The sequence below is a fragment of the Macadamia integrifolia genome, chromosome 7 (genome assembly GCF_013358625.1).
Source record: "Macadamia integrifolia cultivar HAES 741 chromosome 7, SCU_Mint_v3, whole genome shotgun sequence".
In the NCBI taxonomy this organism is placed as follows: Eukaryota; Viridiplantae; Streptophyta; class Magnoliopsida; order Proteales; family Proteaceae; genus Macadamia; species Macadamia integrifolia.
In genome coordinates, this window is record NC_056563.1 from 36352944 (window position 1) to 36377875 (window position 24932).

Sequence of the window (24932 nt, forward strand, 5' to 3'; positions counted from 1 at the left end):
AAAAAAAAAAAAAAGGCCAAGCGAAACACATGGAAAAAGTACACTGTTTCAACGAAATTTCCTTAAAACCATCGAAATGAAACGAATTCTTGAACCTTGCTCTTACTAGCCTAAAATTTCTGACGGTAAGACTGTTGGATGGCTAGACATACTTTGCTACTAAAACAAGGACTCTTAACACTTCCAAGAAGATCCCACGCTTGATCTGGTTTGGTATCAAGGTGATTCTGTTTCTGTTCCTAGATTTAGGACTCTTACTAGCCTTCTAATTTTAGGACTTTTGGATGGCTAGACATACTAACTACACTACCAAGACAAGGACGCTAACAAAGACTTACATTCCTAACTCGTACCTCACGCATAGACTAAGTAGGCCAAATTTTTAAGGTACCAAAAAAAAAAAAAAAAACCTCCACGTAAACTAATAAAGACCCCTCTAACAGCTAGGTCAATCCCTGATTTAAATAACCAGAAATTACAACTTTCCGCAGCTAGGTCCCCTGGGTACAAGCCTACAAGCAATCAGATCCATACTGATTAGAAGGAATCCAAACCACCCATACTGGATCTTGGACTGCCGTTGCATTAGCATGTGCTATTAAATTCTATAATCAAGCCATGAAGCTAATTGAATTTAATCTCTTAAGTGAAATGCCATTAGATAACTTCACTTTCACTGGATTGATTGTACATACATATATGTATTTATATTTTATTTGTTTATCTATTTGATAGGTACACTGATTGATTATTTAGCAGCTTGTTATTTTTGGTTTAAAATTTTCTTCTGTTTCTTCTCAAAACTTCCAATAAATTCCATCGAGCACATCCCAAGGCTGTAGCAGCATAATCTTGAAGAAGACAAGTGGTAACAATTACAAGGGAGAGAAAAAAGGGGGGAGGGTGAATATGATTACTGGGCTGAAGAAAACCAGCGTAGGATTATCCAATCCTTTTAACCTTGAATAAGGAAAACCAATTGTTTTTTACTGCAATTAACTGATCATTAACTGATCACACAGAGGCTATGAAATGCCGCAGCTACATTGCCACTTCAAAACCTACTTAAAATAGATGTGAATCCTGAAGTATGCCTAATCTGAGAAGCATGAAGGTAAAAGGAGTGGCTTTCTCAAGAATCTGGTAACCTTGCAATTTAGACTCATCACTGTTCACATAATGCTTTGCTAATTGATTGAATGGCAATACCCTTAAAGCTGATATGTTTGTTCACGTGACATTTTGATGAAATAGTTAGACATAACCACTCTTAAATTCATGTGACTGCAATCCACTAGCTATAAGGTTCCAACTTGGTCTTGGCATTTGAAAAATGCATTGGGTTACTTCAATAATTTTCTCCACAATTCTCTCTCTGTGCGTGAGAGAGAGCGCATTATGTCGTGAATTTTGTTGCAGGTTCCTGTAAAGAAGGTCCGAACGTATGGTGACTTGCGGAATGTTCTTATGAAGCGGATATTCCTCTCTGCTCTGCATTTTCGGATCAACACAAGATACAAGGTGCATTTTGTTACTATCTTCAAAAGTCAACTCGCACCTCTCTTTTGTGGGTTTGTATATGAATGTAATTATATGAAATTGATTCAAGGAAGGTAAGAGGTACTTTTGATTTACAAGGAAAGATGATGGTTTCCTTCTTTAGTCAATGAGTTGTGATTATCATTGGCACATCTGTTTTGCGACTGCATAGATTCTTTATATGTCCAGAGTATTGGAGAGCCAAATGCATCTATTCTGTTCTAGGCCAGCTGATATGGCTACTTGGAAAGCAGATTCTATCGCAAAGTAATCATCTTTTTGTGTGGCCCAATAGTTAGTCTGCCACAAGGCTCTCTTATTGTCAATTTGTCATCATGTTTAGAGGAAAAAAAAATTAGCAGTTTTTTTACGAGGGCAAAAGACAGCTGATATATACAGGGTACTTTTAATCCATGGTGTCACCTGTGGTGTGTGGAATTATAGTTGTCAAGGTGTCTCTCGGAGACAAGGCGTTTCTGCCGACCTAAGGCGTGTTGTTGCCTTATTGTTTCATTGCCTTGCAAAAAATGATATAAGTTGGATTTTCTTTCTGGCTTTTTTATTTATTTATGTAGAAACGTTTGGTACATCCAGATGCACGGAATCACATGCATGTTAAAATTTAAAAAAAAAAAAAAAAGTGAAAATCGATTGAAATTCGGAACCCCACACCCTTTGGGAGAGACTTTGCTACACTTCATCTCTTCCTCTGAAACCCTTATGGCAACTGCGAGCTGGCCAACCGGTGAATCTTCTTCATCTTCTCTTTTTAGATTCCCTGTTTTTGTTGGACTTTTTTCCTTATTTTTCTTCTTCTTAGATTCCTATTTTTTGCTGTGTCCCCCCCCCCCCCCCCAATCTCTTCTCTTTTTCTTCCCTGTTTAGCTGTGTTTTTTCCCCTTCTGTTCTCTTTTTCTTCTCTCTCTCCTTTTTTTCTTCTTCAGAGAGCAGACCTCAGCGCAACGATAAGGTTGCTCCATTGCAACCTAGTGGTTGCAGGTTCGAGTCAGGAAACATTCTGTTAAGCAGGGGTAAGGCTGCATACATTATGACCCTCCTCAGACCCTGCAGTGGCGGGAGCCTCATGCACTGGGTACGCCCTTTTACTTCTTTGATTCACATCTTTGTTCTGCTTCTCTCTTTCGTGCCTTCAGCTGGATGTGTGGTATGTAATGCTTTGCTCATCCTGTCATGCAAATAAATTGATATTTTGTTCAAACATGTGCTAATATTTTAGGTTCCATAATAATACACGCCGAAGGATTAGTTACGTACTTACATTTAATGCATGCCTAGGCAGGCGCCTTGTCTCCTAGGCATCCATCCACTGCCTTGGGTAACCTAGTCACCTTGACAACTATGTGTGGGATGGTCTGGTGTAGCCATTATATCTTTCCTTGTGGCTAAAAAAAGGTGAAGGGCCTTCTTGGTTTGACAAAAACACGTATGGTTACTGTGGTACTTGGATTGTGGACTAGATATTTGATTTTATATATGAAGAAATTGAAATGTTAGGATTAATTGATTTTAAGAAACTGTGCAGAGCTCAAATCCTCCTTTCACATCAGTTGAATTGGATCACAGTGATTCTGGAAGAGAAGGGTGCACTGTCACTACTCTTACAGTAACTGCAGAACCCAGGAATTGGCAGAGTGCAATTAAAGTCGCGGTCCAGGAGGTCTGTACTCTTTGCTTTCTGCGGCAACTGACTAATTCAATTGAAATCTATTGAACATTTTCTTCTTTGTTTGGGAGGTAGGGTGGGGTGGGTAAACAGCTGCAGTGGTTTGAGTTGATGGTGAAACAAGACCTGTGTAGCTGACTCCATTTAGTTGGGACAAGGCTTAGTTGAGTTGAGCAGCAGTGGTTTGAATATCACTATATCAGATATATGATGGTGGTGGTGCTAACCTCCTCCAGTGGGAAGGGAGGGTTGTTTTCATTATATTTGTTCAGTCTTTTTAGTTGCTGACATTTCGTTTGGTCCAGGTACGAAGGCTTAAAGAGTTTGGAGTCACAAAAGGTGAATTAGCCCGCTACATGGATGCCCTGTTAAAAGATAGTGAACAGTTAGCTGCAATGATTGATAATGTGCCATCTGTGGATAATTTGGATTTCATTATGGAGAGTGAGGCGCTAGGCCATACAGTTATGGACCAAAGACAGGGACATGGAAGTTTGGTTGCTGTTGCGGAAACAGTTACTCTTGAAGAAGTAATTTCCTTTCCCTGGGTTTTGTTAAGGATCTACTTTTTCAAATTAATTGTTGCATTATTGATGTCAGTATTTGGATGATACACAAATATTGAATTTTCTTTGTAGTACTTTAATATGAGGCCCCCTGTTGAACCATGGTATGGCATTAATATTTCAAACAGTAGTGCAGCATGGTTTGTTTATGGCCACAGGGAGAAGACACTGTATGGCTACGGAGAAAGCTGTGTAATGTTTTTGCAAAACAATAAAAGATTCTTGCCTCAGGATTATTTGATAAATTTTGTCTACCGTGTAAGAAATATGACTAACATCAGCTTGCCTCCAACTATTTTAGCTTAGGCAACAAGTGTCGATTATTTCTGAAGAAGCACAATGTCATGCTAGTTGTATTTTTCTTTATCTTAATTATGGTTCTTAATTCAAACTTCAATATAATGGTCTCTTTTTATCTTTTTTTGGTGAGCTTAATGAATGGATGATATATCTTTTTCACGTTTCTTCTTTATTTAGTTCCAGAAGTTTTCCCTTAATCCCCATTGGAGATCAGTTTTAATTTTCACAATGCTTCCTGTAGTAATTGACTGTTAAATATTTACTTATTGATCTCAGCTGAGACATATCCGGACTTAAAACAATATATTGGATTTCTATAGTTTGTAACCCAAATTCTATAGTCTATAATCTTGGTTTCCAGGTGAAAGTTATAGCATGCTTCCATCTGCTTTAATCTCAGAATATTGGTGGTTGCAGGTAAATTCTACTGGTGCAGAGGTGCTAGAATTCATATCTAACTTTGGAAAACCTAATGCACCCCCTCCAGCAGCCATCGTCGCATGTGTTCCTAAAAAAGTGCATGTTGATGAAGTCGGTGAAACTGAGTTTAGAATATCTCCATGTGAAATTACTGCTTCCATAAAAGCAGGTTTGGAGGAGCCTATAGATGCTGAACCAGAGGTTTTCTTTCTATCCTTGCTCCTTACTGACCGATTCAGATGTTGTACGAAAAAACTAAAATTCAATCCAGATTCTATCTTTTTGTATGTTATATATAGATATACGCAGGCAAACTATGATGAGAATATGTTATCATGTGATTTCCAACATTGTGAGTACTAATCATGGAACTAAATTTCTTTACCTGGTTGGTTTGTTTGTACAGCTAGAGGTTCCAAAAGAATTATTATCGCCATCACAGCTACAGGAATTAAGGCTGCAACGGAGACCATCTTTTATTCCTTTAACTCAAGAAGAAAATATCCTGAAAGTGCATGACAATGATACAGGCATCACACAGCGTCGCCTTTCGAATGGGATACCTGTAAACTACAAGGTATACTTGGTGGAACTAAATGATTGGCTTAGTGGCTTATGTTGCATATGGTTTCTGAAGTTCATTATTGTCTACTTGGTTATTATTCTTCATGTGCATTTGGTTATTATATTTATACAAATTTTTTCCCTGGTCGAGTCATTTATCATGACATTTCCAATTAATCTAGCTTTTTCATGTAAGTGTTGATAGGTCTAACAGTTATGCTTTGTACTATGATGAAGCAAGCAACAGAAAACAATATAATTTGAGAATGAAGAAGACAATTAGTTAAAAGAGAGAGAGAAAGAGTAGAAGTTGCCTGCAGTTGTATTGCAGAGAATTGTAGAATGAAGAAGAAAGTCATAAGATATCATAAGATACTGTTTACCATGAACAGTCCTTATTTGGTAATCAAACCATTATTGGAAGGGAACCACTCTACTTTCATTATCAAAATTTATACAACAAAACCTAATCAATAATTTGAACTATATATAGGCCATAGCTGAACTGCCTTGGACCAATTCCTAGCAAAACTCAATGCCCCTGCTTGGACGCAAAGTTTGACTTTGACTTTCGTACAAAGACACCCAATCCTCATCCTAAACATATTAACAAACTTATCTTAAATAAAAATTTTATTCATAATTTCATATGGTAGCTTGACATACTTTCTGAAGCGATTAAAAGTTATTCAAAACTAGTCCAAAAGTGTCTCTTCCAACATCTCAAACACAGTTGTCATGGCACCAAGATGAACCTAGGCGGTGGCCAGCCATCTTGGGCGCCTAAGCAGGCGGTCACAGCCTACCCATTGGCACATCTGTGACACTCGTGGAGGCACACGTGTGCGTGGCTCGTGGGCTCTGTTGTGGCCTCTGTTCCTGGCACGAGGCATGTGAATGCACCATGTTGTTATGCTGGTGTTGTGAAAGATAAGTAGAGGCATGTTTTGGAGAGCAAAGACTCATGACAATCTAATGACAATATGATTTCTTGAGGGGGTTGATGTCTACTTCTGGAAAAGGGACAAAGCTTAAGAGCTACCTTGAGGAAGGGTGTGTGCCTCACCCCTCCTTGATGTCATTGCTTAGGCATGGGATCGTGCTTGCCATTAGTAAAGCATTGTGTACAAGGTTGGCCTGGCTGCGGCGCATCAGCACAGGTATTCCATGGGAAGATGCCACGGGCAGGCACTTGTGACTTAGAGTGGGCTATGAGTGTCTCTTTAGTATGTTGGGGCAACATTAAAGGGACTATGTCAGTCGGAGGCACTAGCATGGCGCACTGCCATGAGGCAAAGGTTTGGGGCTGTGGATGCTACTAGCACCTATCCATCATTAGCAAAACAAGGCTTGAGCAAGTGTTCTATCCCATATCATATGGTGTGGGTCTGCCTGTCCTGGACATAGCTTGGGGGTTCCAAGTGCCTCGGACATGTCTATGTTGGTGCTGGCTATCAACAACGTACTATGCGACAATTGTGGCCCAATGTGGATGAGTGTTGTAGGTTTGGGAAACGTTTGGTGTGCTTTGTGTGGAGTAAGGTGGCTCCATAACCATTCGAGTTGGGAAGTAATGGCACCTTGGGTGCAAGCATGGTAGTTGGCTTGGTCATAGCCTTGAGTTAGTGTGGCATGGCTTGCTTTATGGTGGTGTGGCACTAGTGATGGGCTCCGATGATGAGGGAATCCATGGTGGATGAGGGTCTATGTTGGGATGCAAGGAAAATGTCTTCTAGGTTGTCAGGTTTGGCCCGTTTAGGAGCCTTAGTTGATGGGTGAGTGTCTTGGTGGAGATGTAATGAAGTGACGATGTGGGCTAGGTAGCCTAGGTTGAGTGAGCCTCAACATAGTGTGTGCCCTGTGTACAAGTCGTGTTGCATCGATTGTTGTTAAAAAGGCTTGTTGGGGGGAATGCTATGATGGCTTGGATGGCGTTAGGCTGGTCTCGGTCAAGCGTTGGCTAAGGCCTCATGGGAAATTTTTAACCCGGAAAAAATTGTGGCGACAAGGCACCTAGGAGATTAAGGTGGGGGATTTTGTATTCAAAATATGATATTTCTTTCCTTTTAGATGTAATTTTTTTTTTTTTTTGGGGGGGTGGTTATCTCTAGAGTGAAAGTTTTGTTTCTTTTACTTGTGAAAATGAGGGGGCAACGTATAATATTTTAAAGAATCATTTTTAAAAGTTTTAATTTAGCAAATAAAACTCATTTGGTCTTCCTCTTTGTTGTCGATAGTGGAAGCGTTGGTGGTTGCAGTGTGATTTCCAGGTACATTCCTCCCTCCTCCTCCTCTTATGATGGTGGCAGCAGTGGCTGCCATTGCAACATTTGTTGGCGGCAGTGGCAGCTGCTACTAGTACTCCCTACTTTTCTTCTTCTTGTTCCATTGTCTCTGGTTTTCGTCCCCATTACCCCTCTTTTCCTTCTTGTTCTCCCTATTTGTTCCCCCTTTTCCTCAAATTTTCACTTTTCTTGGGTACCTTGGACAATATGGCAGTCAGCATCTATGTGTTCAAGAACTGCCTTGTTGCTGAAGCCTTAAGAAACGCCTTGACAACTATAATCTCAGGTGACCGATCTCCTTGTTGGTGCCCATCACTTAAATATAATCCCATTTGACCTGCTTATCATTCAAATATGCATTGACATATAAAAGCTAATATATTTAACAGTGACACTTCTGTATCTAGGGATTTCCCACGTTTGGAGTTGGCATAGATCCTCTCTCTCGGAAAAAAAAAAAAAAAAGAATGGATTTTTTTTTTTAGAATGTAAAAGGGGGAAAAAAATAAGCTGTACAGGTTGAAAGATGCCAACCTGTACTGCTAGATGAAAGGTGACAAAATCCTCACGTATATCCCCACTAAAGAGTAGGAGTCTCACTTTGAATGTTACAGACATTGCGTTTCTATTTTCAGTAATGTCCAATCACAAAACCCCTAAAGCATGATTGAAGGCCGTGTTTTCTAGCGATCAATAAGCATTTGATTGCAGCTACTGGAATTAAAGCAACAGCCTTTCTTTTCAAGTCATGAATGTGCTACACACATCTCACCCTGAGTGCTAGCCTTCATGGCTGGCCCCCCTGGTGGGATGTTGACATCTCACAGTTCTCACTCTCCTTTGCCCCTACCCCTTTTGATGCTCCGTGGAACTACCTCTTAATCCATGCCCCTGACCCTTCTAATGAGGGTCTTCACCTTCATTTCGTCGCACCCTCCATTGTTGGAAATGACGAAGTAGCTCACTGGCCTCTGGTCCACTAGATGATGAAGCTAATCTCGGGGGCAATTTCTTTGTTGGCCATTTTCTTAGCTCCTGTCCACCCTTCCACATCGTTAAGCTCTACCTGTCAAAGCAGTGGAGAGTCGGCGGATCTCTTGACATTCACCTTCTCGACCATGGTTTTTTCATTTTCAAGTTCTCAGATGATTTGGACAAATATCAAATGCTGGAAGGTGATCTGTGGCAGGTTGGGAGAAAGTCCGTCTTTCTTCACCAATTATAGTTGGACAGTATCGATTTCACACCAATCACCCTATGGGTTCCGGGGCTTCCTCTGCATTTTTGGAGCTTCAAGGGACCCAGATTGGTTGGCTCTATTATGGGACCCCTTCTTCTCTGATGCTCGAATGAAGAGGAAAGATCATCTCGCCTATGTCCGTATTTGCATTCATGTCCCTGGTACTAATCCTCTTCCCTCTTCCATTTTGGTGAAATATGGCGATGACTTTTCTTTTCGGCAGGATGCCATATACGATTGGAAATTGCTCCACTGCTTACTTTGTCAAGTTTTTAGGCATAACTCAAGCCTTTGTACCCCCAAGCCCTCCTTTGGTGACCCCCCTCCATCCATCGACCAAATACATCTCCCCTAATTAGATCATTGCTCCACTCCATACCCTCCTCCAGCAAACCATCGGCATGCCATTTCTAATTGCTGCTCCTCCACTAGAGGAAGAACCACCTCTCGTCGGTGCAACAGACATCAGCCAAGAGGGTTCCAAGCCTTCAACTCTTTGAGGAACCCTACAAGTTCTTGCAACCCACCGCTGGTCCAAGTCTCGGCAGTGACCAATGGTTATAACCTCTTTGCTTCCCTTTAATTAGAAGATGATGTTGACCTCAACCTAGTTCCTGAAATCTCTGTAGTTGACCGTTGCACTTCTGGTGACATGTCTCTCTCTCATGAGCTCCCCCACAGACGACAATAGCATAACTGCTTCTGAATCTTGCTCAGCCACGCCTCTTTGGTCTACCAGTCTCAACTCTCTACAGCATCTCTCAAGAGAAGAAGAAATCCTTTTGTCGGGGTTATCTCCAAGTACAATTCTTCGACTCTACTCCCTCTGCCTCTTGTGGGTGCCATGAGATTTCCCATTTGCCCCTGTCCCTTCTATTACCCCCCTCTGTTGGGCCCACCTCCACTCATATCCCCTCCAAGGTTCAAGGTATCGGGTTTCGACCCTTGGGGAGAGTGAAATTTCGGTCGAAACCTGGGAAATTTCGAAGAGACCAGGGAATTTTTTCTGGTTTGGTGGAAACTTAGGTTTCAACCCCCAAACAATTTTTTTTTTGCCTATTTTTTGTGTACATCCTATTTTAGACATTTCTAACACTTTTACATCATTAGCTTCATAAAAAAAAAAAAAAACACATAAAGTCATACTTGTGTGGTGAACCAAAGGTTCGGTAATCATTACGCTGAGTTGTTGATTGAAATATATTGTTGGTAAATGCATTTTCAAAAACGGAAAATAAAAAAAAAGCATTAACATGCAAAAAAAAAAATTTCGGCCACCGTGAATTCGTATATCGGTTCCTCTTAAGTAACATATAAAAAATTTACATAATTCTACTCTATTTACAAGTATATCCTATAAAAAAAAAATGATTTTTGGGGGAGTTGGGACTTACCTTTTTGGTCCAAGCTGTCTTTCTTATGTAGATGAAGCAAGTACCACCCTTAGATTCAACTTTGTTAGGAAAAAAATGGAAATCTCCACTGTTTCCCTAAGTTTCACACTCTTAGGAGAAAAAACTAAGAGAGGGTCGAATTCTGCTAAAGAAGGCTTGGGATTCTTTTCATACTAACTTATATAGGACCTGGTTCAACCCAAAGGGTCAAACCATTTGGTTTGGTCGAAATTTCCCATGTTTCGGTCAAAACATGGGAAATCTCGTCGAAACATGGTCGAAACCTGTGATTTTAAAAGTCACAGAACATATCGTTTCGACCCCTGGGGATATGGTCAAAACTTGGGAATTTCACAGGTTTCGACTGAGTTCTTGAACCATATTCCCCTTCGGTCCGCCCCCATTTAGCTCGACCATTATTTTAATCCCCGCACTTATGGTAAGTTACTTACCTAAGCTGATCTCTAGCTCGACCTCTTCTCCTAGTTGGGTCTTGCACCCCAACAACTTGACCCAACCTATTGTTTCTTCTCTCTCGCACGACTCTTTGGTTGAGATTAAACTCTCCTTCTTACCACCAGCCATCTCCTTCCCACTTCGCCTTCGGTTTGTCCCCCGATTCTTGGCCATGACCTTCCAAGTTCCCACTCTAGTCTTCAGGTCTCTACCCCACAAAATAGGTCCTACACTAGACATCACCGTGGCTCCTCTAAAGAGCTCTTGCTGCACCAACCCCAACATTCCTCTTAAATCAAGGTGTTTTTTTTTTAGCACTCTGGGTTTGAACTCCCCTTCAAGTCTCTCTATTGTTCGATCTCTTATCAAGTCCCTGCACTTGAACTTTTGCTCTCTCATAGAAACCGGAGTAAAAAGAGCCTAAATCTGCTCGTAGTGCTATGTCTACTGCTCCCTGCTGGTCTCTTCTTGCCAATTATTCCCACCATATCAATGGCCACATTTGGTTCCTTTGGGATCCTAGTAAACTAGCTCTTTCCTTGATTTCCTCTTCTTCTCCATCCTCCATCTCACAATCTCTTGACTCCTTGGGGAATTCAGGCTTTTTCCTTATTGTTACTTACGCTTTCAATTGTCCTCCTGAGAGAATGTATCTTTGTGGGATCTCTGCTGTCTCGCCAGTGAAGTGGGCTCCCATTCTTAAGAGTTTGTGAGGATATTTCAACGTGGTTCACTATGGACGTGAGAAGCAAGCGTGTGATCGGCTGGGTTCAGATTCGGTTGAAGCCTTTAATGATTGTATTGAAGATATTGTCAATGATCTGAGATGGTCTGATCTTAAGTTCTCCTGGCACAACAAAAGATGTGGAGGTGCCCAGATTTCCTGTAAGCTTGATAGAATGCTTTTAAATGAAGCCTTTTTGTCCTCTTTCCCCTCCTCCCATGCCTCTTTTGAGCCTCGAGGTATCTTTGATCACTTCTCGTTTTCTTTCTTATTCAGCCTTATATCTCCTTTCGCCCCAAGCCTTTCAAATATTTTGATATGTGGTCCTCTCACCCCTCTTTTCAATCCGCTGTCAAGGAAGCTTGAGACAAGCATGTGCATGCTTTCTCAGTGCCCCTCATTCCCTTTGCTAGGAAGCTTCGTAATTTGAATTGTGCTCTCAAATATTGAAAATCTAACGCCTTTGGGAATATCTCTTCTCAGGTTTTGGAATGTGGAGGGATAAGTTATCTGGTATTTAGTATGGCTCCAATTTGACTTTCAGAATGGCCCCTTGGTAGAGGATGAAAAAGCAATTTCTTGGCCTCTCCTCTCTTCTCACCCAAGAGGAGAGTTTTCTTAGGCAAAAATCGGGGATTTAATGGCTGGAACTTGAGGATTCTAACTTGGCTTATTTCCATTATTGTATGAAGTCGAGATCTAATGTCAGCTCCATTCCTATGTTTGTGGCTTCAGATGCCTTTTCCTCATATTGAATTGAAGATATCAAAGCAAAGGTCGTATCCAATTTCAAGAATTTGTTCAGATCTTCCTTAGGCTCCCTTGGTCCACTTCCGAATTACCTCCTCAACAAGTTCATGCCTAGTCACTTCACCAATGGGCTTCAAGCCGTTCCAACTGAAAGTGAAATTGTTACTGTTTTCACTCCCTTAAGGCTAACAGAGCTCCTGGTCTAGATGAGTTTAGTATGGGTTTCTTCACGGCATCTTGGGATATCATTAAAAATGACTTTATCAAGGCTATCTAGAGCCATAGTTATTAAGACGTTGCCAAGGCGCTCGTAAGGCAACACCTAGGCGGTATTGGGACCATAAGGTAGTGCACCGCCTTATTGGCTGCACGTAAGGCGGTCGCTTTAACTGTTTAGGCGCTATAAGGCGATGCCTTAGGCGCCTTATGACGCTTTGTAGGCAAGGCAGTCGCCTTATGCCTATTTTTTATACTTTTTTTTTTAAAACTATTTTTCCACTGATTCCATATAGATTTTATTGATTGGCAGTTATATTGGGAAGTTTACACATGAGAAGCATGGGATCAAGGGTATTTATATAGAAAACCTCAAAAAAAAAAATAAAAAAAAAATCGCATTACGTTACTAACTCAGAAATTGGGCAAGGGTTTTGGGGCCGACGCAGCAGTTCTTCCTCCTTCCCCCTTCGGATCTTGTTCCGGCGGCGACGAAACTCCACCGGAGGTGGTGAGACTCCTCCGGCAAACATTCCTCAGAACAACACAGGAACGTTTGATGCATTTATTATTATTATTTTTTTCATCTTCTTTATTCTTCTTCATTCTATGGTTTTTCCCTGCTGTAGTTTCTTCTTCTTTCTCTTAATCTTTTCTATTTCCCTCTGTTTTTTTTTTTTTTCTTTTCTTTTCTTTTCTTACTGCAGTAGGCAGTGTGGCACTGCAGTACAAGAGAATTTTTTTTCTTTTCCTCTCCCTTCTACGGTTCTACCTTCTTCTTTCTTTCTTTTTATTTATTTTTTTCAGCGTTTTTTCCTGCTTTCTTTTCCTCTCACAGTCTCCCTTCTATCTTCTCCTTCTTCTTCTTCTTCTTCTTCTTCTTCTTCACTTCTTCACTGCAACCTGCAGCTCTCTTTTTTTTTCTTTTCTGAATATGAAGCTCCTTGGTTCTGGTTTGATGTTGTTGGCTGTTGGTTATCAATATTGATTGTGTATTGTAGCCTGGGTATTATTCTGTTGATTAATAAGTATTGCTTTTTGTGGCTGGTAGCTTTCTGATTTATTCTTTGTGAGATGGTACTGCTGGATATAATATTATCTTATTCTGCAGCTCTCATTTTTTTTTTGGATGAACATGCAGCTCCTTGGTTCTGGTAATCTGGTTTGATGTTCTTGACTGCTGGTTGTCAATATTGATTGAGTAATTATATATCTATATTATATGCTATGATAATGATTGATCAAAATGAACTTAGTTTATTCACTTTATTGATTTGTTTTTCTGAATATCTTGCATTGGTATGAAGTATGAACCTTTAATCTTTATTTAGCATATAAATAGTATTTAATATGTCATTTGAGCCATATAGAATGGTTATATAAAAAACAAAATACTAGAACACTTTATTCAATAAGGCAACGCCTTATGCCCGCCCTATCGCCAAAGCGCTCTGAAAGACCCTCAATCGCCTCGCCGCCTTAATGACCTTGTCCAGAGCTTCTTTTTCAAATTTCAGTCCTATTCCAATTAAAGGGGTTAATCACACTTTTCTCTGCCTTATTCCTAAAAAAGACGAAGCCTCTGCCATATCTGATTCCAAACCCATTGGTCAATGCAATACTTTGTACAGGTTCATTGCCAAGCTCCGCTTTTAGGCTCAAATCAGGGCAGATTTGCTTGTTAGTGATAACTAGTCAGCTTTTATTCCTGGTAGAAGTATCGTTGATAGCATTCTCCTTTGCAATGAGGTTATTAGAGGTTCTAATAGAAAATCTCATTCTCCTATTGCTCTTATGAAGATAGACCTTTCACAAAGCTTTTGACTGCCAAAGGTGGGATTTTTTTTCCAAGGTTATGAATTAGATGGGATTCCCAATGTTTGTTAATTGGGTTTATTGTTGCATCTCTTCTCCCTCTTTCTCGGTGTTGGTTAATGGTAGCCCAAATGGCTACTTTGCTTTCCTGGTCAAGGGTCAAGGTTCTAAATCTTGGTCGGAACCAAAATATTTGTCAAAACCTTGGAAATTTTGGGGAAACCAGATACTTTTTTTGGGCTATGTGGAAACCTAGGTTTCGACCCCCCCAAAAAGTGTTGTTTTGGTCTATTTTTTTATATGCAGCCTATTGTTCATATTTTAAACCTAAACCATGAACTATTTTCACAAAAAGAAGAACCCAAAATGGTACTTGTGGTGTTGACCTAAGTTGCTAGTGTATGTTGAATGATGTTGTACACTAGCCTTGTTAATTTGTTATAAACACAGTCTACATATAAAATACATACTGGATATGTAAATAAGCTATTAAAACAATCAAAATATACTTTAGAATTGAAAACAAGCAATTATGTAAGATGATAGGAATAAAACTCACCACTCATTTTCATGTAGAGTTTTTGGACTACTCCAATCCACGAGTTGCGTACTGCTGCAAATGTTGTAGCCGCTTCTCTAAATGCAACACATTTCAGTCCCGTGACATGTTTTAGGTCCAATTGTTTTGAAATTCCATCATTGCCCACCTATAAGCCCCATCATCAACGTTGTCCATCTCGAACTTAAGGTAAATTTGAAGTTTTGTCGCCAAATTCCCCCATTTTTGGTCGAAATCCATGAAACTTTGGAGTATCTGTCGAAATATGGAAAACAATGTGTGCTTCCTACGAAATAATCCTACGAAATAAGTGACTTTGTATAGCATGGGTTGGACCAATTTGGTTGAACAATGCAAAAATATGGGAAATTTCCTTGAAACCAATTACATTTGAGTTTCGACCTATGGCTTCGTTTCAACCCTCTGCGAAATTGGGAGATTTTGGTAGAAAATGGGAAACTTTGAGGAAATTTAGAACCATGTCCTCGGAGGAGTATCAAACAGGGATGCCCTCTCTCCCCTTCTATATTTACCTTGGCGCTTGAAGTTCTGTTAGAATATCCAATCTTGTATAGATCAGCAGCTCATCTCCCCTATCCCTAAGTGCAAGTCCATCAAGCTCTCCCACTTGGCTTTTGCAGTTGTTCTTTTCTAAGGCTGATAAAGTCTCCTTAGAGGCCCCTATGTCTTGCCTGCAGCTCTTCGAAGATCACTGTGGCTTACGCATCTTTAGAAATCTCTACTCTTGTTGGCTAGGGTCTCGGATTTGGACAAAGCTTCTTTTATTGATAAAATGGGGTTCTCTATTGGTCATCTCCTAGTTAAATACCTAGGTTTGCTTTTGGTTCCTGCTAGATTGTTTGCCCATCACTGCAGTCTAATGCTTGGTTTCATCCGGAAAAGGATTTAGTTATGGAAAGGCAAGCTCCTTTCCTTTGCTAGGTGGTTGTCTCATTAGATCAGTTCTTCAGTCCTCTTATGTCTTGGTCGGGTATTTTTTGTCTACCCAAAGCCACCATTAAAGCTCTTGTGTCGCTTATGTCTGCCTTTATCTGGAAAAGAACTGATTCCCCTAGATTTCTCCGCCCCATTAGTTGGGCAGTTGTTTGCCTCCCTAAGGTTGGTGGCCTGGGTCTAAGGTGGATCAAAGAAGTAAGCTCGGCTGGTCTCATTAAGTAAGCACAAGTCGCTTCTCCTCCGCTTCTGCCTAGAACTTTATCCGAACTAGAGATCCTCCTATTCCTTGGAGGAACATTGTCTGGTTCAAGGGTCACATTCCCCTCCATAGCTTCACTACTTGGTGTGCCCTCTCCTACTGTCTCCCAACACAGTCCTTCCTTAATTCCCGTCACAACCAGGTTCCTACCGCCTGTTGTTTGTGTTGGAATGGCACCGAAGATGTGGATCATCTCTTCTTCTCCTGCCCCTTCTCCAAGGCCATCTGGAAGAAGGTCCTTCGCTCTTGCTGGCCCTCAACTCGTCCCATCCTTCCTCTCTCTAGGGAATGGATTTGGGTTGACATAGGACCTATAGAGACTCCTCCATTTGTGATATTGTTGGGAAACTTGCCTTTTGTGCCACCATTAGCCATGTTTGGATGGAACAAAATCTTTGTAGATGGACCCCCAAATCCCGTTCCCTGGAAGGGATTTGGAAGGCCATCTACTTGGATATCTCATCCAAGCTTAGATATCTCCGCCATCGCCTGGTCAGTGATACCCCAAGGAACATGCTCATTGTTGTTGCTTGGGGTCTCCCTACTTCTATTATTTCCCCCTCCTCCTCCTCAATGGCTGTCCCCCCTTGTTAGTTCTTTGGGGATTTGTTGCCCCCCCTTGTGGGTTTGGTTTCCTTTGCCCCCTATTCTCCTTTGTATATTCTTCTCCTTAGTAATGAATTATTTATTCATCCCTAAAAAAAAAGAAAAAAAAAAGGGTTGATCTAGATTGTTTTGTCCAAGCAGAAATGTTTTTCAATTGCTCTTGTTCCTTCAAATGCTTCTCGGGTTTGGTATAAGATTCTTTCGCTCCGGTCTATTGCCTTGGAGGCTATCGCCTCCAAATTGATGATGGGCTATCCATCTCTCTTAGGTTTGACCATTGACATCCAGTGGGTGTCTCCCATCTCTTAGGCCCTCTTAGGTATCATTTTTCTTTCTGATTTTTGCTTGTTTAACAAAAAAATCAATGGAATCCTTTTTTTTTTTATCAAAACATAGATGTAGTTTGGTAACTACTAGGCCATTTTTTTTTTTTTTTTGAGAGGTTGGGGGGGGGGGAGAAATAGGTTTGGTAACTTCTAAACAAAAATGGTTTTTTGAAGAAATGGGTGAAGAGATGTCCCCTTTACCCATCATCCTTGTAACTCTCTTTCTCCACTTTCTTTGTCCCGCTCGATGCAACTCCTTCCCCTCTCATCCTCCCTCTCTCTCTCTCTTTTCTCCTGCCCTTTTAAGATCTGTTGGACAGACTTAAGATTTGTTTAAAGAAGTCAATACGATTGGCCTCTGGGATCTCAGTTCACCAAATATGAGTTGCAACAGGGAAGCTAGCGCAAAAAGAGGATTTTTAAATCGACTTCATTGGCAGTTGGATTACGCTTCATTTGCTACAACAATTGCATCCCCACCTCCCCCCATACCGTTCCCGGTCAAGTCGTTTTCCACTGCGAGTGGGGCACCATGGGTTCCACAATCGGTCCCTAAGGATTGGTCGAGTCTGACACGGACCCGATAATTCCTAGAAGAAACTACAGTCAAAGAAGTTCGAGCAAGAATCTCAGAATCAATGGTTGAGGGTGAGGAACGAGGCTATATCGGAGATCTAAGAGAAAGGGTTTGACCTAGAGTGATAATGATCGTCTCTGCCTTGCAAATTCATAATAAAGTTTGCTCTTCTCTACCTGTTTTGGGTGTTCAAGTTACTCATGTTGAAAAAAATGAAGCTTGCGGCAATGGCAGATGAAGAAAAAGAGGAGGCAAAGGGGCTTGGATTTCTAATAACAAGGAAAATGACTACTTTACCCCTCCATATTGAGACTTACAAGCACGTGTTCTTTAAAGCTTGTAAAGATTTGAGAACCAGAATCAAAGATGAAGAAATAAAAGAGACAGAGATTGGTGAACTTGGGAGTCACAACCATGTGGTTGGTTCTTCCCCTTTCATTCCATATGTAGACTAGTTAGTACATAGTCATAACCCAAATAGGAAAGTAGAATCCATAATCAAAATAGGAAACTAACTCTAACTTAGCCAACAACCATCCTAAACCCAATAGGACACTAACAAAGATATATCAAATATAATCCCACGGTATGGAGGTCTATGATCACCCATAGCCCTCCAACCGATACGTGCTCTCATATACTCTTAACACTCCCCCTCAAGCTAGAGTTTACTCATAGCAACAGAAAACTTCAGCTTAGATCAAGAAGAACTCCAACGAGTACAGAAATAACTCCAATCAACCATCATAAAGCCATCAACAACTCCAAAAAAAAAAAAAAAAAAGGAAAGTCCTTCCCAAAGAAGGCACTCCAGTACCAATGAAAGCCTTTTCAAAGAAGGCATCCCAACAACAAAAGACCTTCCCAAAGAAGGTGCTCCAACAGAAACTGTAGCTCCCAATAGCTACAACAAAAGTATTCACAAGCCTCAAACAAAGATCTCCCAGAAAATTCCACAGATAAATAGGCAGCATCAGGTCGTTGAGGACCAAACAACACCAGGTTTTTGAATATACCAAATAGCATTAGGTCGTTGAATATACCATCTTCAAAAGATAAAAATAGTTGTTGAGGACACACACGAGCATAACGTCTTCAAACGAAATAATCTTGAACAAACAATTAATCAAATCGAACAGATAATTTGAATCTCCCCCTCATGCGTAATAGTAAGCAAAGGCAAAATATTTTCCAACAACCACCACCAAAAGAACCCCATGACCAAGAGCATCACAAGAAAAGAATTTCCAATCTCCCCCTGACGGTAGCAAATCTGAATAGATAACTCCAATTACCACGCATGCAAGTACCAATTTTCCCAAAAAGTGCAAATTCCAAATTGAGGAGATCCCGAGCCGACCAAAGCAATAGTTTGGCACACACACACATATATATCCAATGGTAATTCTGTAATTACTTCATATATTCCTCAATCGATGTAGAACATATTCCCAATTGATGCGGAACCCCGTCAAAATACTTAATTGGGTTCGATGTGGACCCACTTCAAACAATAGAATTCAATTAATCTAAAATTGATGACAATTATGGGCCAATCCAAGCACACAATAGCGAAAAATAAGGAAGAATGGCATAACCGTAATTACCCAAAATTGAAAAGGGGATGGTATGGCTGTAATTTAATTGAAATTCAATGACACACAACCCAAGGCAAAAGGGTAAACTAGGAAGTGACTAAAATATAATGGCAACTAGTAATAAAGAGGAGAAAAAAGGGGCATTCAAACTAACAATTTAAAGAAACCAAAGTGGAGTAGAACGTAGGAGGGAAAAAGGTAATCTTGGAACAAAGGTAAAATTAACGGTAGGAAGCAGTAAACAACAACTTGAGGGGCATTTCGGAAATTAAGGGAAATAAATTAAAGTAACAAAAGAATCGTGTGGCGAAAGACTTCTTCAACCTCACAACCAGCCACATATGAAACCAGAAACCAAAGGTAATCGGAAAAACAACCCTCAATTTTTTTTTTTTTTTTTTTTTTACCTTCGTTCCCAAACAGAATTAAGAGCAGCAGTAACCACGGGGGAACAGATTGCGACCAGAAAACTCAACAATTTCAGGGGATATTTGAGTAGCAAATCAATGGCAACATCAACAGCGGATGGTAGATGGAACAGCTATAGACGTCAACTTTCCCTTTTGAGAACCAGAGAAGAGTAATAGCAACGAAAACCATGCATCCATGGCGGAATTCGAGTGAGTCGTCTTCCACCACCAGTGGAAAACCAGAGGCAGAAAACATGATGGTATCGACAAACATCGCAACATCAACGATAGCAGCCCATGAATAAAAAAATCAAGTACTATCAAGATAAAGGAAAGAAGGGGTATTGCAACCGAGAAACAGAGGAAAGAAGGGGTTGAAGAGGGCTGTAACGAAGCAAAGAGACCTCGAATTATGGAAGAAGTAGAACCAGTTGCTGTCTTCAAACCTGGAGAGTCATGCAACCATAGTCTAGGGAAGCCACCGACTTCAAGCGGAACATCTTCAACCAGCAGAAATCGAACGACGATTGCATCAAAACGATAACCGAGCAGTAGATTCAGACTTCGACAACAAGACTTCCAAATCATAAACCACAAGCAACAAGTCAAAACGATTGAACCAGCAGAAGCAAACCTTTGATTCAATGGGAACCCCCATCGATACCCTAGTTTCCCCTTTTCTTAAGAAACCAAAAACCTTCTCCTTCAATAGGAAACCAAGTCGAGTAAGGACAGAATGGTCTCCTTCAACTACTTTGTAACGCCCCGACCCGATTAACCTTGCACAATATTGTCTTCTTTGGCCCGTGGGCCTCAAGGCTTTAAAATGCATTGTGCCATCTTAAGGAGGCTAGAGGTTATTAACTAGTCCACAAATCTCTCTAAGTGATGTGGGACTAAAGTTTGCACACCCTCACGGATCTCCCAAACCCCCTGGTACTTGTCGTATTCTTGGTGGGGGCACCTCATCGATCTCCCAGGCGGGTCTGGTACTTGCCGTATTCTTAGGCATCACAATTTTTCCCCTTTTTGCACAGCGTCCCTGCTGTGGTCCCACACGCTGTCGGGGTTTGCTCTGATACCATTTTTAACGCCCCGGCCCCATTAACCTTGTACAATATTGTCCTTTTTGGCTTATGGGCCTTAAGGCTTTAAAACACGTTGTGCCATGTTAAGGAGGCTAGAGGTTATTAACTAGTCAAGGAATCTCTCCCTAAGTGATATGGGACTAAAGTTTGCACACCCTCACCGATCTCCCAAACCCCCTGGCACTTGTCGTATTCTTGGTGGGGGCATTTCACCGATCTCCTAGGCTGGTCTGGTACTTGCTGTATTCTTGGGCATCACACACTTGACAGTAGCAATTATAATTTTAATGGAGTGAGATATCTTTCACACCAGACACGAACCAAAGTAGCAAGAACCGAGGACTTACACGAACAAAATCAGACACTAATACAAATTTTTTTTTTTTTTTTTTAAACCTACAGTAGACAACCACATAACACTTTTTATTGTTCTTCATGGCTCTGATACCATGTAAAGATTTGAGAATTAGAATCAAAGATGAAGAAATAAGAGAGACAAAGAGATTGGTGAACTTGGGAGTCACAACCATGTGGTTGGTTCTTCCCCTTTCATTCAATATATAGACTAGCTATTATATAGTCATAACCCAAATAGGAAAGTAGAATGCATCATCAAAATAGGAAACTAACTCTAACTTAGCTAACAACCATACTAAACCCAACAAGACACTAACAAAGATATATCAAATATAATCCCACGGTCTGGAGGTCTATGATCACCCATAGCCCTCCAACCGATACATGCTCTCATATACTCTAACAAAGCTCAACGCAAAAATCGACGAAAATTATTTTTGGCCAAAACACATAAATGACTCTTGATATCTTTGTGGTTTTTTTGTTTTGTTAAAATAGAGTCAAGCTCTGTAAATAATACCAAATGCAACCAAAACCCTTTTTTTTTAACAAAAATAAAAAAGAAAAAGGAAAATTATCTTGTACCACCCCTAATTTGAAACCTTGTCTTATACCACCCTAGTTTTCATATAATATCAACCGCACCCTTAATGCATAACACCGTGAGCTTAGAATTGGAAAAGACCCTTTTGACCCTGTTGTGTCCCTCTTCATCATCTTCATCTTCTTCGTTTCTCCTTCTATGGATTTAACATGGTATCATAGGTCATATTTCCCTCAGGCATTTTTCGAACAACCAGCGCACATTAAGAGCCTCTTCCAACCCAACCTCTCTAATCTCTATCCCTCTCTCTGTTTCTTCTTCTTCTCCTTGTTCTTGTTGTTATTCTCTGGCTCTCTCTCTCTCTCTCTCTCTCTAAAATTGATCATGGAAGGATTGTAAGAGCTAGACTAACTCCACCACCCAAATTGAGCTGAATTGGGTCTTGGAAGAGACTCAGTTCTCCAAGTTGATTGAGTGATTCTGCAGCTTTAAGGATGGTAGGCATAATCGTTTGAGATGGAGAAGCTTCATTTTGTGAGGAATGAAGTGATTAAACTACTTCCAGGCTTCAGATTCCATCCTACTGACGAAGTGCTCGTCGTTCATTATCTGAAGCGCATTCTTTCTTCGAATGACCAATTAGATGTTCCGACTTGATGAGTTTTTGGCCGTCAATCAATCCTTTTGCTATAGGCAACTGTTGCCATTAGAGCTACTGAAAGAAGTTGGCATTGAATGTGTTTCGAGTGTGAAATCGAGGGCAAATGTCGTTTTTGCGAGGCATTAGCAGCTGTAGAGAGCGCAGCCGCCATTGGAAGAGCTTGAACCTAAACTAAACCTCACTCTGTATCCTGTTCGCACATGTTCAGTGGTTGTTTAGAGGATGTAAGAGGATGTGAGTAACGGCGGCTTTTAATCTTTGGCTTCATCTCTACAAGGTCGCCATTAATTAACACTAAGAGAAAGAGGCCCTAAACCTGCAACTCAATGTTTTAGGGGGTTTTTACATGGAAGGGTAAAATAGTAAGGGTAACCACACTACGTCATCACTTAACGAGTTTGCTATAACGGAATGGATTTAAGTGTAATTTCTTTTACAAAAGAGGGGACGCACTCGATACTATAAGAAAACCAGGGTGGTGTAGGTCATAAGGTTTCAAATTAGGGGTGGTACAAGATAATTCTCCAAAGAACAATGATACCAAAGAGGGCCTTAGTCTGTGCTAGAACTATTTATGGATCCAGTCTCCCCAAGAATTCGAAGGTTGCTAACATCCTTAGCTTTTTAATTTGGGACCCTTCGATTTCCCCTCTCCTTTGCTTACTGGTGTGTGGAATGCTTTGCCATTTTTTTGTAGAAGGCTTCAGGGTAAGGGTATTATCATCTCTTGGTGTCCTTCCCCCTCAGAACTTTTTCCTACTAAGGTGGCTTGGGAGTTCACTTCCATCATATCTTCTCTCCATCTCTTTGAGTCCCTCTCTGACCTTCACATCAATTTGCTCAAATCCCATCTTTTTCTAGCTGCTGTCTCGGATTCCTCCAAAGCCCTCCTTCTCGAGCTAACAGGATTCTCCATTGGCTCTCTTCTTGTTAAATATCTTAGTTTTCCCCTCATCTCCTTCAGGCTTACTGCTCATCACTGCGCCCCTATGCTCTCCTAAATTCGCAAGAGGCTCCAACTTTGGAAAGGTAAGTTTTTGTCGTATGCGGGTCGCCTGATTCTCAAATCAGTGCTTCCATCCTCCTTATTTACTGGTATGGAGTCTTCCAGCTTCCTAAATCCATCTCCAAATTCATTGAGTCCCTCTTTTGCTCCTTGTGGAAAGGTATCGATTCAACCAGATTTCTTCACCCCATCTGCTAGTCCTCTGTTTGCCTTCCCAAGAGTGAAGGAAGTCTGGGCATTAGGCGCATCAAGGATGTCAACTCCTCTGCCATCCTTAAGTTGTCCTGGAAGGTGGTTTCTAAACATCCGAGCATTTGGGTGTCGTGGGTCTACTCTTCCCTCCTGGGCATAGATTCCCTTTGGACTTGTAGCGTCAAACCTAACTCCTCTTGGGTTTGGCGTAAGATCCTCCTTTCTAGACCTCATGCCTTGACTGCCATTAAATCTCTTGTTGGAAATGGGTTGAATACTTCCTTCTGGCTTGATATTCACATCCAACCAGTGTGCTTTCTCTGTTTATGGGCCATAGATCAGTCTATTACTTTGGGATCCCTAGATCTGCCTCTGTCTCGTTGATCATCTCCAGTGGTTCCTAGACCAACTCCAATATTCCATCTCTATCTAGCTTCTGGCATTCCATCTCCTCCATTCCTTTGTCCCCTCTTCTAGTGCTAACCGAATTATCTGGTCCTCCTCCGGTTCTGTTCTCCTCCTCCTCAACCTGGAACCACTCCCATTGCTCCATCCCTTCTGTCCCTTGGCATAAGGTTGTTTGATTTTGTGGCCACATTCCTCACTATAGCCTTACTGTCTGGACAGCATCTCTCCAACTGCCTCCTTATCCGATCCTTCCTCATCTTTTGCCATATTCCTGATTGCCCTACTTGTTGTCTTTGTTGGAATGGTGTCAAAAATACCAATCATCTATTCCTTGACTGCCCCTTCTCCTCCCACATTTAGAAGTTTGTTCTCACCAAATGCTGGACTGCCTAAAGAATCCCCCTTCCCTTTCAGAGAGAATGGTATTGGATTGGCATGACCTTCTCTGGTAATTTTGTTTGTGACTCGGCTGGAAAGCTTGCTTTCGGGGCTGCTATCTCTAATGTCTAGATGGAGCGCAACCTTCGTAGATGGTCTTCCAACTCCAGATCTTTTGATAAGATTTGGAAGGCCATCTACTTCGACGTCTCCTCCAAAATCCTCTCCCTCCCCTAGAGGCCAGTTGTGGACACCCCAAGGAATAGGCTTATTGTTGACTCCTGGGGCCTTTCTCTGGCTCCTCCGGTTTGTATATCCCTCCTCCCTGTTTCCCTATTTTATATATTATCCATTATCCCCACCGCCGCCACCCCCCCCCCCACCCCAAAAAAAAAAAAAAAAAAAGAGGAAATACCGCTTAGCTGTATCTGCCATGAATTGTTTCCATATTTTACCCTATTGTGGGTGTGACCTTTTTTTTTGGGAGGAATGGAGGGTAACCTATTAGTTATACTCCTTAACTTTCTTAACTCTCTCCCTATCTGAAGGGCATGCCAAGGGCCTAGAGTCTTTTGGGTACCCCTCTTGTTGTGCTTGCTACTTGCTACTGAGTTTTTTCTACTCAGTCCCTGTTTGTTTCATTTTAAAAATTTCTTTGCAAATGATATCTTACATGAAAATATTGCTCACTGATTCAGGCTCATTAACTGTTATTTGGAGAGATAACGAATCAGAATTTGCAGATTTCCTGTGATCAATCTTCCTTGTCACAAGCATATGTTTTCTTACAAATTATCACAAACTCAAGTTATTAACAAGTATCACTTGAGATCTGTACTTCAATACCATGGAACTTATCGTTGTCACAAGCATATGTTTCATAAAGATTTATTTATTTTTATTAATTAATTAATTAATTATATTATTTTTTTAACACAATAAATTCTTCATTCCGAATTAAGGCAAAATACTGGGTAATCTGAAACATTTTTGAATCATAGTCAAGAAAAGAACGTTATAGAAAAATATATGGAATTAGAAAACTACCTCTTG

The 24932-nt window shown here is 40.9% G+C and overlaps 1 protein-coding gene across 1 annotated transcript in view; it reads left to right on the plus strand.

Annotated features, from left to right (window-relative positions):
• The window catches only part of LOC122083173 (stromal processing peptidase, chloroplastic), a 139067-nt gene that overhangs the window by 59783 nt on the left and 54352 nt on the right, over positions 1-24932 (plus strand). The window contains exons 9-13 of the mRNA XM_042650883.1: positions 1420-1521; positions 3083-3217; positions 3529-3753; positions 4507-4710; positions 4916-5086. Of these exons, the coding sequence (XP_042506817.1) occupies positions 1420-1521; positions 3083-3217; positions 3529-3753; positions 4507-4710; positions 4916-5086 (837 nt within the window). The remainder of the gene's footprint in view (positions 1-1419; positions 1522-3082; positions 3218-3528; positions 3754-4506; positions 4711-4915; positions 5087-24932) is intronic.